We start from the raw sequence: 13,725 nt of genomic DNA, 5'->3' as shown, positions 1-13,725 counted from the left end.
TTTGTACTCTGGTAATGGCTCATCTCACAACTCACTGTTTCTTTTTCCTACTGAGAACCAATGTTAAGGATTGCTTTTGATTACATGACAGACTTTTTTTTTTTTTTAAGATTTTACTTATTTATTGGAGAGTAAGAGAGAGCACAAACGGCGGAGAGGTAGAGGGAAGCGGGAGAAGCAGGCTCCCTTTGGGGAGTCTGATATGGGGCTCTATCCCAGGACCCAGGGATCATGACCTGAGCCAAAGGCAGACACTTAACCGACTGAGCCACCCAGGCACCCCACATGACAGACTTTTATTACATTTTTATTTTATTTAAAAGTAAGTCATGGAACAGTTCCCACATGTGTCTAGCATGCCTTTTTTTTTTTTTATACTTTATTTATTTATTTTTGCACATGCACGAGCGGGGTGGGGGGATGTAGGGGTAGAGGGAGAAGCAGACTCCTGCTGAGTAGGGAGCCTGATATGGGGCTTGATGTGGGGCTCTATCCCAGGACCCTGGGATCCTGACCTGAGTCGAAGGCAGACGGTTAACCAACTGAGCCACCCAGGCACCCCAAGCGTGCCTTCTTCTGACAGCATCCCTGTTGCTCTGTGTTTTCCCATTTGTGAAATAGGATGAGTAATGCATTAGTTACTAACTTATTTTGATATACAAGACAAATGTTTGGGTTCCTAATTCTTTGTATTCTAAAGAGCTGAGTAAAGTGAAATCAACTTTTATGTGGGGGCTTTGGGTCTAAATTCTCATTTAAGGTAGAAATCCTGTATAGTCAAAATTACCGCTGAAAAGGTCCTTTAGGAAGATACCGGTTTGAAAACTGGTTCTTAACTGACATACTGTTTTTCAATTCCAACAGCCAGTTTTTCCTCCAGCTTTTAGAATAGGTTGCTTTTTTGGTGAGCTGGATCATAATTGGCTGTGCAAGATACCTTTTGACAGGTGAATGGGACTTTAGACTGGCTGAGGAACAGCAAATCGATAGTCTTTAGTGCCTACTCTGGGACAAGGACGTAAAGGCAGGCATCCTGCCATCATTATTTAACGTATCTTTTTCTCTTGTTTTTCTTTTTTCGTGTAGCACAGATACTTGAATGGGTATAGTTAAATGCATATGTGATGAGCATCCAGAGTGTGAATAATGGAGAAAGAAATTAGGTATCTGTGAAAATGTGTTTACTCTCCAGGGTTACACTGGGTATTTTATACCACACAAAGAACCTAGCATAATTAAAAGGCTGGGTAATAACGTTGGGAGTATTGGGGGACCATTTGTACTTTGTATAATTTTGGATTGATATTCAGCTATATTTGGTGTTAGTTAATGTCTTCCTTACTGCTAGTAAAATCTGCATTATTTTAAAAGAACTATGGGGGCACCTGGCTGGCTTAGTCGCTAGAGCATGAGACTTTATCTCAGGGTTGTGAGTTTGAGCCCCGCTTTGGGTGCAGAGTTTACTTAAAAATAAATAGATAGATAGATAGATAGATAGATAGATAGAACTATATAAGTTGTTGATGTTTTTCATGAAATTTAAAGTATCTGAACCTTAACATTACTGTTGGGACAGCACAGTGAAAAACAACAGTCTTTAAAAAAAAAAAAAAAAGGAATGGTGGCTAGAGATGCCTCTGGAGTGGGCATGGTATAGTGGTTAAAATGTGGGCTTCAGGGGCGCCTGGGTGGCGCAGTCTTTAAGCATCTGCCTTTGGCTCAGGGCATGATCCCGGGCGTTCTGGGATCGAGCCCCACATCAGGCTTCTCTGCTAGGAGCCTGCTTCTGCCTCTCCCAATCCCCCTGCTTGTGCTCCCTCTCTCGCTGGCTGCCTCTCTCTGTCAAATAATAAATAAAATCTTAAAAAAAAAAAATGTGGGCTTCAGAGCCCTATACGAGTGACTCTGAGTTCCAGCCTCATCGCTTATTAGCTCTGTAGTCAGGTTCAAGTCACTTAACCTTTTTTAGTTTCTTCATTTGACAAATGGAGGGAATAAAAGCTACCTTAGAGAATTGTGAGGATAAGAGGCTCAGTAAATGGTAATGTACTATTATTGGTTTAATAACATTTAACATATTCAAAACAAGTATTTGTGTGTGTGTGTGTGAGAGAGAGAGAGAGAGAGAGAGGGAGAGAGAGATGAGAATGTGTGGGGGCAGGATTGAGGATTGCTGCCTATTTTATTTTAACTAGAGCAGTAGGCAGTAATGACATAGTGTTGTATTCAGGCTTTTCATAGAAAGATACCATGATTTTGCATCTTTGGGAACAACATCCTAAAAGGCTTAAACTGTTAACCTCATGTATCTCTAATGTACATTTTATGTGTATTTTTGTCTTTCCCTTTCTGTCTCTGGGTGTGTCATTTCTCTCTATCCTCTGTGTTACTGTTATCCATTCTCTCTCTCCCTGGTCACATTATAAAATGTAAAAATGTTTAATTAGGTTTACTTAATGGCATTTTATGTGCCCTATTTTCTTCTTCTTTTTTTTTTTTTTTAAGATTTTATTTATTTATTTGACAGAGACAGCCAGCGAAAGAGGGAACACAAGCAGGGGGAGTGGGAGAGGAAGAAGCAGGCTCCCAGCAGAGCAGGGAGCCCGATGTGGGGCTCGATCCTAGGACTCTGGGATCATGCCCTGAGCTGAAGGCAGATGCTTAACAACTGAGCCATCAAGGCGCCCCTATGTGCCTTATTTTCATTTAAAAATACTGCTTAGTAAAAAAAAATAATAATAAAAAATAAATAAAAGTAAAACAATAGAAAATACTAGTTAGTGAAATGTATCTACATCTTTTCTTTAAAAGGAAGATTTGAAATTTTCTTTTACTCCACTGGCCTTTGGTTTGATTTCTTTAAATGAGGGTCACCGGTTCTTAAAAGACCAAAGATTTTTCATCCATCTCTAGATTGTGCCTTAACTTCTTTTTTTTTTTTTTTTTAAGATTTTGTTTATTTGAGAGAGAGAGCACGTGTGAGCAAGTGTGCACACAGAGGGAGAAGGAGAAGCAGACTCCTTCCTTGCTGAGCAGAGAGCCCGACTGGACTGATGTGGGGTCCATCCTAGTACTCTGGGGTCATGACCGGAGCCTAAGGCAGACGCTTAACTGACTGAGCCACCCAGGTGCCCCTGTGCCTTAATTTCTTAAGCCATCAATTTTCTAAGCTCATTTATAATTTAGTTTCGTCTGTGATTTCCTAAAGTTTCTCTTGAAAATTTTTTTTGCCTTACTGTTGCCCCAAACAGAAGAGATGGAATCCTTATTTATATGCCAATTATAATAATGTGATTCAGTTTGCTAAGTTAAATGTAGGGTACTACAGGCAAGTAGCCTAATTTTATCTGGAGCACTTAATTATTTGAAAGACTAGACTAGGGGTACTTGGGTGGCTCAGTCGGTTAAGCGTCTGCTTTCGGCTCAGGTCATGAGCCCCATATCAAGCCCCGTATCAGGCTCCCTGCTCAGCGGGGAGTCTGCTTCTGCCTTTACCACCTGCCCTCCCACCCCCACCCTGCTCATGCATGCGCAAAAATAAATAAATCTTTAAAAAAATTTGAAAGACACTAACCTAACAAATTCTCAGTTAAAATAGATATTTATTTCATGGATCCTTTTGATACAAAAATATGCTTTTTATAATTATTATCACTGCCTTAGAGTTCATTGGTGAATAAATTTGAGCCAGCCCACGGTTGTTTTCTGTTCAGTTTTTGGTGAGAAGAACAGAATAAAGTGCTTCATTTAGTTAGGTTCAGAAGCATCTTAATGTGTTTTTTCCCTCCGAATCCTTTTTTGTCTCTGATGCAGCTCATGGTGAATGACCTTTCCTCATGTTCCCTTAAAAGTTGCGGCAATGACCAATTATTGTGGTACATAAGAGTTGTGATTTTTATAGGCAGGAAGGAAGGAAGGAAGCTTGGTTAGGGCCTCTTGGTTATGCCCTCAGGGTTGTGTTGGCAAATTTAACTATTCAGTATTTTTTTAGTTCCCGTATGTGCCAAGCACAAGGCTAGATGTTGGATCTATGTGGATGCGTGCGTTCTGCCCTCTTGAAGGTAAACATTCCAGCAGGTGAACACAGTGCTGCTGCACTGTGCAAGTCCCAAAGACACCATTCACACTGTGTGCTTTGGAATATGGCCCGTGCTGTGGGCTTCCGGTCTCTCTCAGTTGAAAAAAGTTCAGAATCTCCATCACATGCAAGTTAATCCATATGTTTATCATATCAGGCAAGGCCCTTCATCATAATCTGATCCTGTCCCGTGTTTTTAGCTAGCTGTTCCCTAGAGGCTACCCTGTGCTCTAGCCGGTTTAACTTGTATTCATGATGTTTTCTAGGATTTCTCACCTTACTACTTTTTTTTTTTAAGTTTTTATTGTAATTCCAGTTAGTTAACATAAAGTGTTATGTTAGTTTCCGGTGTACAATACAGTGATTGAACAGTTCCGTACATCATCTGGTGGTCCTCATGGCAAGTACACTCTTTCATGTCCATCAGCTATTCAACCCATCCCCCCAACCCCCTCCTCTCACCTCAGTACTTCTGTGTGTGGTAATTCCTCTACTTGGATTCCATCCCTCTGTTATTTTCCCTCTTTTTACTGCCTGTTTGCCTGATGAACTTCACACCTTTCAGGTCTTAGATCAAGGGATATAATCTCCAGCACTTAGCACAGTACTTGGCACATGTAGACAGTGACTTTTTTTTTTTAAAGATTTTATTTATTTGAGAGAGAGAGGGAGCATAAGCCAGGGGGGAGGGGCGGAGGGAGAGGGAGAAGCAGGCTCCCCACTGAGCAGGGAGCCCAACATGGGGCTCCATCCCAGGACCCTGGGATCATGACCTGAGCTGAAGGCAGACACTTAACGGGCTGAGCCACCCAGGCGCCCCAGACAGTGACTTTCTAAAACATGACTTTTTATGAAATCAGAAATGGTGATAAGCCATAATGATTTTTGCTAAATGCTAATTTAGTATTTACAGATTTATTCTGAATTATTAGGATACTTGGACAACATTGGTTTTTTGCAACTACTTTGCTTTTTCCTAAATCAAACAGTGGTGTAGGGTATATTTCAAGATACAACCTGGCTAGGATAAAGGCACTGTTTTAAGTTCATTGGAGAACATGTTAGTGAGACTTTCTGTCCAGAATAATGAAAAATTGGTCATAAATGGTCTCTCAGATGAACAGAGCTTTTCAGTCCACGAGTGGGTAGCCCAAAGGATGGCAGTAGCACTAGTTCCAGCTCTGTTTCTGCCAGGAGTGCCCGTTGCTGCTGCTGTGCAGGAGTGGATGTAGTGGAGAGGTGAGAACACTTGAGGGAAGCCCATTCAGGAATACTCTGAGACTTTTACATGGGCCAGCATTTGAATGGTGGCACTACAACGCCCACTCCCCACATCTCCCCCATACTTGTTTTGTTTTGTTATTTGGAGATTTATCTTCTGTTTCTCAGCTTTGAGAAGTTATAACTTATGTATTAATTTCTGAACAGAATGACTCTTGAAAAAGAAGTAGTTGATACTGAAGAACATAGTGTTGTAGATGGCAGGTGTGCAGGGTTACCTGAAGTCACCCAGGGACCTGGGAGAGGGTACTGGGAGAATTGGAAAAGAGCGTTGGGATGAGTGTGGAAGCATGCCAACGACAAAATGTACTTGGTTGTGAAATTTAACCCAGAAAAACAGGAAGGATTTTACCCTTTCCTCACACCCCTTGTCTTGCTCTGTCTCATTCATTCTCCTCCATTGCTGGGTGCTGGCCTGGTTCTCAGCCTTTAAGGTTTTCAGTCTGTAAGTCCAACATTGTGGGACAAATGTTCTGATTCTTACGAAGAGAGACAAAGGTAGGAGCTGTCCTCTGCTTGGAAGGTAGAAGGGACAATCAAAGCTTGGTGGAGGACATACTTGACCAGGGTCTGGAAGGACTTGTAAGTGCTCTTTATCCAGACTGTTAGGGAAGGGCCTTCTTGGCAGAAGGAACCATGTATGTAAAGGAATGAAGTCAGGAAACAGTAGCCCTTAGAGGAAGTACAAATGTGTTCTATATAGATGGGATGTAAAGTTTGTAAGAGGTGAATGATAACCATTGGTGAAAGGCAGGTGGTGTTGACAACTAGGTGGGGCCACATTCTGAAGAGTATTCCATTCTTCCACTTAGTTGTAACTTTGTCCTTGGAGCCCAATTGGGCCTCTCTTCTACTTTACTTCCCCTTGGTAGGGAAACACATAGTATTGTGCATTGTAAGACTTTTCAGTGTCTTTTTTTTTTTTTTTAAGATTTTATTTATTATTTGAAAGAGAGGGTGGGAGAAAGAACATGAGCAGGGGGGAGAGGCAGAGGGAGAGGGAAAAGCAGAGAGCCCAAACCGGGACTCGATCCCAGGACCCCAAAATCACGACCTGAACTGAAGTCGTATGTTCAACTGACTGAGCCATACAAGTGCCCCTAGACTTTTCAGTGTCTTGCTAGTAAGAGGATTGTTCAATTTTGCTTAATCCAGTATATCTCTTCAATTTATATGAGTTGGGGATGCTTTTTTAAATTTTTAAAAAATTTTTTAAAATTTTTATTTTGGAGGGATACCAGTTGGGGAAATGCTGCTGCAGACAAAGGGAAGCTATTGAAATTTCAAGCAGAGAAATGATCATGTCTGGATTATATATTGATTTGAATGAGGGTGACTAGAGAAGGCATCAGGACCTTGAGTTGAGGGCAGTGCCAGTGGAGATAGGGCATGGTGAGGTGGATGGGAGAAAGGTAGAAATGATGACTAAGTGCCTCCTTGTGGGATAGGAAGGAGTCTAGGATGACTTCCAAAATCCTGGCATGGAATTTTAGCAAATCATATTCATTTAAGGAGTAGAGGGAATTGTTCATGTGGGGGTGAGTTTGGAAGAAAGATAAAATGAATCTATTGAATTTTAGTTGTATGTAAAGACGTATGGTTGATGTTTCAATCTGTGGGTCTGGAGCTCGAGAGATTAGTGCCAAAAATATTGATTGGGAGCTATTGGTAGTTTTCACTGTAGACGCGTTAGTGGAGCCCCTCCTGGCTCTTTGTGTTGTTATAAAGAGAGAAGGCCAGAGAATATTAGTAATTAAGTAGTGGGCAGAGGATGTGAAGGTTTGGGGTATATTAATAATTAAGAAGTGGGCAGAGGAAGTAAAAACTTGGTTACCTGGCTGCTTGCCCCATGACCCAGGCTACTGTAATATGAAGTATAATTTAGCAGAATTGTGGGAGGTAAAAGGTCATTTGTGGGCCATCTTGAGAACCTAGTCAGTATTTCAACTACATTTGACTTTCGAATGAATTTTTGAAAAACAGACCCTTGAAAGATGTTGCTGTCTATGTGTTAATTCCTTAATTTGTTGGTAAGGCTTTTTGATATAAAGTCACCCCATGCTTGACTTCGTGGGAAAGTCAAAAGTGCTGATTTTGGGAAGTGAACATTATTTTTTTTCTTGTTTTTAAAAGATGATATTGATTGAGAACTGGTAAGTAAAGTAGAAAAGTCCTGTAAAAGTGTTTTGTAAACTAAAAATCCCTGTACAAATATCGGTTACTTTTGTTATATTTGGCAAAGTACCCAAATGCATTGATTTTTTTTTTTTTTCAATCCTGGATAGTGGATTACCGAATGACCATAGGAAATGAGAAAGTTCAGATTTCTATGATGATCGTACTATGGGTAAGGCCATTATCCTCTTCAACAGCAATTTAAAGTGTGTTTTTGAAATATTTGTTGAATGCAGATGTTAAGGGCTTTGTACTTCCTTTCTATGCTGAGTCAACATGGATAGGTTTCAAATTGGGGGAAAGGAATAAAGTGGAAAAAGACAAGTTCACATAATTTTAAAAAGGTGATTGAAGTGCCTATCAGTTATAATTGTAAATTAGGATTGTACTTTTTGTACAGAATAGCTATCTAGTGATTTCGTGCTTCCTTTGTGGTCAGGTTCAGGTCTTCATAACGTCTGGAAGAATAAAATGTGAGCCATAGTGTAGTACAGATGACAAGTAAAACTAATTTTGCTTTCTTGCCAACGCAATACAGTAATTGTGAAGTGAACCATGTTGAGTTAATAAAGAAAACTTATTTTGGGTTTTGCTGTTAATAAGAAAAATGAACATATCTGAATTCTGTGTGTAACTTCTTAACATACTACTTAAGACTTAGAATATAATTTTCTGTAATGTTTTGTTCCTGCTCCCCCCCTTCTTGATTATTCCCTACCCATCCCCACCCCTTCTCCTCTAAGCCCTTCCTCTGCACCTTGCTGCTTTGTTTGGGTACCTATCTGTGCATATTATTACTTTTTGTTTCAAAATGCAGCTTTGAATGCATTTTGTAATCTTTTTGAATACGTTTAATCAACAATTTCAACTCAGCACTGTACTACCAACAATGTACTTTGCTCAGCTGAAATGACACAGTACTATGAAAAGTTGAGACCAACTTCAAGCAGTGCATGCAGTGACCACTGCATCGTGATGGTCACCTGCCAGTAGCAACTATAAGGTTTTATCTGAACTATAGCCTGGTTTCTGTGTAAACATGTGGATAATATGAGTCTTAGAATTGGTGAATGTTGAAATTTTATTAATTATCATTTTTTAAAGTAAGCTCCACATGCAGTGTGGGGCTTGAACTTAAGACCCCAAGATCAAGAGCCACATGCTCTAGGCATGCTCTACTGACTGAGCCAGCCAGGTGCCCCTGAATGTTTAAATGTAAATTTTATTTTTTTTCTCTTTTTTTAAAATTTAAATTCGGTTAGCCAACATATAGTACATCATTAGTTTTTGGTGTAGTGTTCAGTGATTCATTAGTTGTGTATAACACCCAGTGCTCATCACATCACGTGCCCTCCTTGATGCCCATCACCCAGTTACCGCATCACCCCCCCCATTTTGATTTTAAATTGCTGATTGAAATGGCAAACAAGTTATTAGGGATTTGGATTAACAGTATTACATTTTAGAAGAAATAATCACTAATTTGCATTAAAATGGAAGAAACATTCATTCATTCATATATTGATTAACAAAAATCCTTATCTTCTAAATTTAAAAGTGTAGCTTTTATTTGGGCAGTTAAGCTCACTTACCAATATGGGTTGTGTATACAAGCTGTTGTTAGAACTCTAGATTTGTTAATTCCTTATTTTAATAAATGCCAAACACTTTCTTCAGTGCTTGCTTTAAAACTTCATTCAGTTAGGTTTTTCTGCTTGTAAGTACCCCTCTCACCCCCAAAGCACAAAACTCATATACTCTATTTCATGAATTTGAAGAAACAGTTAATGGTAACATGTATGTATATGTAATGTGACAATGGATTTCTAATTGGGATTGTTGGATCGAAGTGTGGGAGTATTAAAATTCTAAAATACTGTTGGTTTTCCAAAAAGGTAGTACAGATTCACTTTTTTTTTTTTTTTTCCTTTTCTTTTGGTGAGGGGGGCGGCGAGAACGGGGGAGAGAGAGAATCTTAGGCAGGCTCCACACCCAGCACAGAGTCTGAGGTGGGGTTCAGTCTCAAGACTCTGAGGTCATAACCTGAGCCTCAATCAAGAGTCGGATGCTTAACCAGCTGAACCACACATGTGCCCCCAGGTTCACTCTTAACAGCAGTGTATAAGGGTGCTCCTTTTTTTTTTTTTTTCCAGTTTAATGGGCAAGTAGTGTTTTACCACATAATTTTATACTTTATCTCATCTTGTTCTCTAATACGTTCATGTGCTCTTTAATTGTTACTGTTCTCCCGTCCCTTGCTTCACAACATTATAAGATCCCTAAATTCTAGTTTCAGACAATTGTGAACTTGGGAGTAATCTTTGTAAAGGTAGTAATAACATACCTGCCTTCTCTCCCTCCACCACCATTATCATTTGTTTTGTGTTTGTGTCTTATTTTTCCATTGAGACACATGAAACAGAGGCTATATTATTTAGCCAACTCCTGCTTTCCCGGGTTAGTACCTCCAGTCATACTAAACAAACAAACAAACAAACAAAAATCTTAAAACTCAAAATCACTTTAGATGAGCAGCTTTTCTATTAAGGCTACTGAAAACTGTCAGCCCTTTTCCTTACCAATGTTGGAACATCACCTAGTGGTGGAAGAGTGCAACAGCAAGGTGCATACAGAGACGATAATTAATGTAGGTCAAAGCTTTCATGGTTGGAATGAATCATACAGACTATTACAACTGCCTCATTTCAGTGGGGAAGAAATTGAAACCGTGACAGGTGAAGGAACTTACAGAATAGTTCATGTTGAATTGTCTTTTAAAACAAGTTAAAGCTGACTCTTGAGATATGTGCTTGCTTGCTTGCTTTCTTTTTCTTTCTTTCTTTTTTTTTTTAATTTTGGGGTAAAGTTGTTTATCTCCTACAGTTCCTAATATAGTAATAGACATGGCATATATGCTTACTTAACGTTTGTAGATGGATTAATTTTTTTAGATGGATTAATTTGATTAAATAACTTAGAATTTGCTGCTATTTTATGCTGTGTCAGTGGCTACTACTTACTCCTCAGTGGAGCCAGAACGTGGAGGGGATGTAAAAATGAATATAATCACACTGTTGCTTACTAGAAATGTACTTGTTAAGGGGGCCTTCAAAATGACCACTTTATGTTGCCTGGGGTAAAAAAAAAAAAACCTAATTAAGAGAGATCCAGAGAATCTGGAGAATGGTTTGATACAGCACCATGAAGTGTTTTGCAGGATCCTGCAAGTTTCAACCCAAGGATGGCCATGCATTGTAGAATTAGAAGTTTATATATACGTTCAGCCTACCTTCTTTCTTTAACTATTTAAAAATAGTTAAAATAGGTGGTAAAAACATTCAAAATCACTAAAGTCTCTACCTCATTTTCACTCTGCAACGCACAGTCACCACTAGTAGCCACTGTCTCCAATTTTTTTGGTTTTTGATTATCTTAGGGGTAGATGCTAGTTTTCTTTCTAGGCCTTTTTGATTCTTCCTGTTTCGAATATTGCCTGTAGGACTGGTCTTATAGCAGTGATCCTATCTACTATTTCCTATTGCCTGCTGCAACACTTTTATAATAGATGGTAAGATTTTGAAATCAGTTTAGCAGTTATAATACTTTTGTAACTCTCAGTCCTTGATTTTGAAGATGAAAAGTTACATACATGAGGAAGATTTAAGAGGAAGTGTAAAAGTTTTAAGATCAGGGGCGCCTGGGTGGCACAGCCGTTAAGCGTCTGCCTTCTGCTCAGGGCGTGATCCCGGCGTTCTGGGATCGAGCTCCACATCAGGCTCCTCCGCTATGAGCCTGCTTCTTCCTCTCCCACTCCCCCTGCTTGTGTTCCCTCTCTCGCTGGCTGTCTCTGTCAAATAAATAAATCAAATCTTTTAAAAAATAAATAAAAATAAAAGTTTTAAGATCAAAGTAGCTTCAATAAATGAAAATCTCTCATTCATGTATGTAGACATTTTAAAAGCGCAAACTCTTTATTATGTTGTATATAAAAGAATTTTTTACACATTTCTATTTTTACAAAGCAAAAGTTGTCAGTCCAAAGCTACTTTTTCCCATTTTTACTAATTAAATACTTTGTAGTTAATTAATACTCAAAGCCACTGTTTTGCCTAATGATGACACTCTTACCACATGGAGTTTTCTCTGAATAAAAGTGTTGATTTGTTAAATAGTGTGTTTAATCAAAGTGATAAAAATGTATATGAGTATGCTGTAGTGTGGGCTAAGTTGTAACTCTTAATGTTTCTAATATTAATTGTAAGACAGATAATTACATTTTTTTCCTAATTATAACTTATTTTGTTTTAGCTATCGCATTGTTTTGTAACATACAAAAAAGTATAATTACACAAAGTCTGCACTTTACAAATGTAAATAGTTCTGGTTTGGTGTATATTGGATACAATGGTCTTCCTTAAGCCTAAACACAGAAACAAAAGCATGTATTATAAGAGAAAGTTCAAGATGGGAAGTGATAAAATGGGTATTCACTAGAGCTTTGTTAAAATTTAGCTGGTATCCTTGTAAAATTTCCATGTATTCATTAAATTATATTATGTCATTCTTATTGTTAGGAGCTGACTTGAAGTGTTAAGTTTTGCCCTCATAAAGAGTTGTGACCATTTGGTTTCTGTAGTTAGGAGAGTGAGTTTTTTAAAAAATTCTTTTACACAAATATTTGTGTAAAATACCTGTTAAAATTGAGATTGTTCAATGAGTAGATTAAGGATTTTATATGTATTAGGGTACTTTTTATTTCGAAGGGAGAACTGCTTTTGAATTGCAGAAGGTTATCTTAGTTGCTGTGGATGCTACAGATTTGACAATGAAATAATATTCACAGTGCTGGCTGAACTGTTTGTACTTCAGGATCTTTTAAAAAATCTTTTGCTGATTGGTCCTTAAAGATGGGTTTGTCAAATTTTTATTTAACATGGGTAGGTGTGTTTAAGTCTCAGGAAAAAAATCTAGAACTACAGAGCCAAGTAGGATGATTCATTCTGTCTTTCAACAATGGAGGGTGGCCCAAAAAGTCTTTTTTTTTTTTTTTTTTAAGATTTATTTGTTTATTTCAGAGAAAGAATGAGAAGGAAAGTGAGCACATGCGCGAGCGAGCAAGGGGGAGGGGCGGGGGGTAGAAAGTCTTAAGCAGACTTCGCTGAGCGGGCTGTACGGGGAGCTGGATGTGGGGCTCGATCCCACGAGCTTGAGTTCAGGACCTGAGCTGAAACCAAGAGTTGGACACTTAACCGACTGCGCCACCCGCGTACCACAAAGTGGCCCCCAAATCCTGATGCAGTTTTAATTTCTAAAACTGCAGTGTATATGTTACAAACTTATAAAAACCGTTATTTAAGAATTTCTTTTAGAATAGCTTATTTAGTTTTGTGGATTTTGAGTAATACATTTTTAATTTTAGTTTTTTACTTTCATCTCTCTGAACTTGGTGAATACTTAAGTAAAAAACTAAATAGCTTTACTTGAAGTCTTACTCAAGTTATAGATCACTCTTTAAATCACCTTATGAAATTACCAACTTTGTGATCCTGGGTACATACATAGAATAGCCTTAAAGAAAACCCTCCACACATATACTATTATAAAACTGTAGTTCCAACTAATAAGAAATTCAGGTTTGAAGCAAAGAGGGCTTAGAGGTTTGGGGATTTCTATGCCTGTTGAGGCAACTCCTCTTGTTTTAGGAAATGTGATATGACTAACTCTTATCCTAGAACACTACAGATGGTTCTTAGTAATTATATAATGTGAAAAAAATAAGTAAACTTCCAAGAATTCACATTTGATTTAGTGAGATTTATTCTTGATAGCTTCACTTTGTCCTGTGCTGCTGTTTTTACTCACACAAAAAATCATGTTCATTATAAATGCAAGGAAGGGTTTGGTTAAGCACAATAGCCTATGAGCTCCTTGCTATTTAGATAACATCAAGGCTGAGGCATGCACTGTGGAATGGGGACTTCAGTGTGCTGGCTAGATGTGACTTATTCAATAGTAGCTCTACCAGTGGCACAAGGGTATATCTTCTGAAAACCCACTTAAAGTCAGTGAATTTCAAAATCCTAAATTTTAACATCTTAGTCATTTTCTAAGCAGTTCAAAAAGTCAAAACAGTATTTGGCAGAAAATTCTCATCTGAATGGATTTTTATGCTTAGTTTTATTTTTATTGTT

General features: G+C 38.5%; 1 protein-coding gene across 7 annotated transcripts in view; it reads left to right on the top strand.

The window, feature by feature from the left end:
* ATP13A3 (ATPase 13A3) overlaps nt 1–13,725 on the top strand; it is an 87,440-nt gene that overhangs the window by 6,584 nt on the left and 67,131 nt on the right. For 3 of the 7 annotated variants that reach the window (XM_057306569.1, XM_044383192.3, XM_057306570.1), the window contains exon 1: nt 7,667–7,706. The exons of 3 other annotated variants lie outside the window; for them this stretch is intronic. In XM_057306569.1, the coding sequence (XP_057162552.1) occupies nt 7,689–7,706 (18 nt within the window). In that variant the 5' untranslated portion in view covers nt 7,667–7,688. Of the gene's footprint in view, nt 1–7,638; nt 7,707–13,725 lie in introns of those variants that run through there. One more of the 7 variants, XM_044383198.3, reaches the window with a different exon arrangement.

The sequence above is a fragment of the Ursus arctos genome, unplaced genomic scaffold (assembly GCF_023065955.2).
Source record: "Ursus arctos isolate Adak ecotype North America unplaced genomic scaffold, UrsArc2.0 scaffold_4, whole genome shotgun sequence".
Classification (NCBI taxonomy): Eukaryota; Metazoa; Chordata; class Mammalia; order Carnivora; family Ursidae; genus Ursus; species Ursus arctos.
This window is presented reverse-complemented; position numbering and strand designations above follow the sequence as displayed.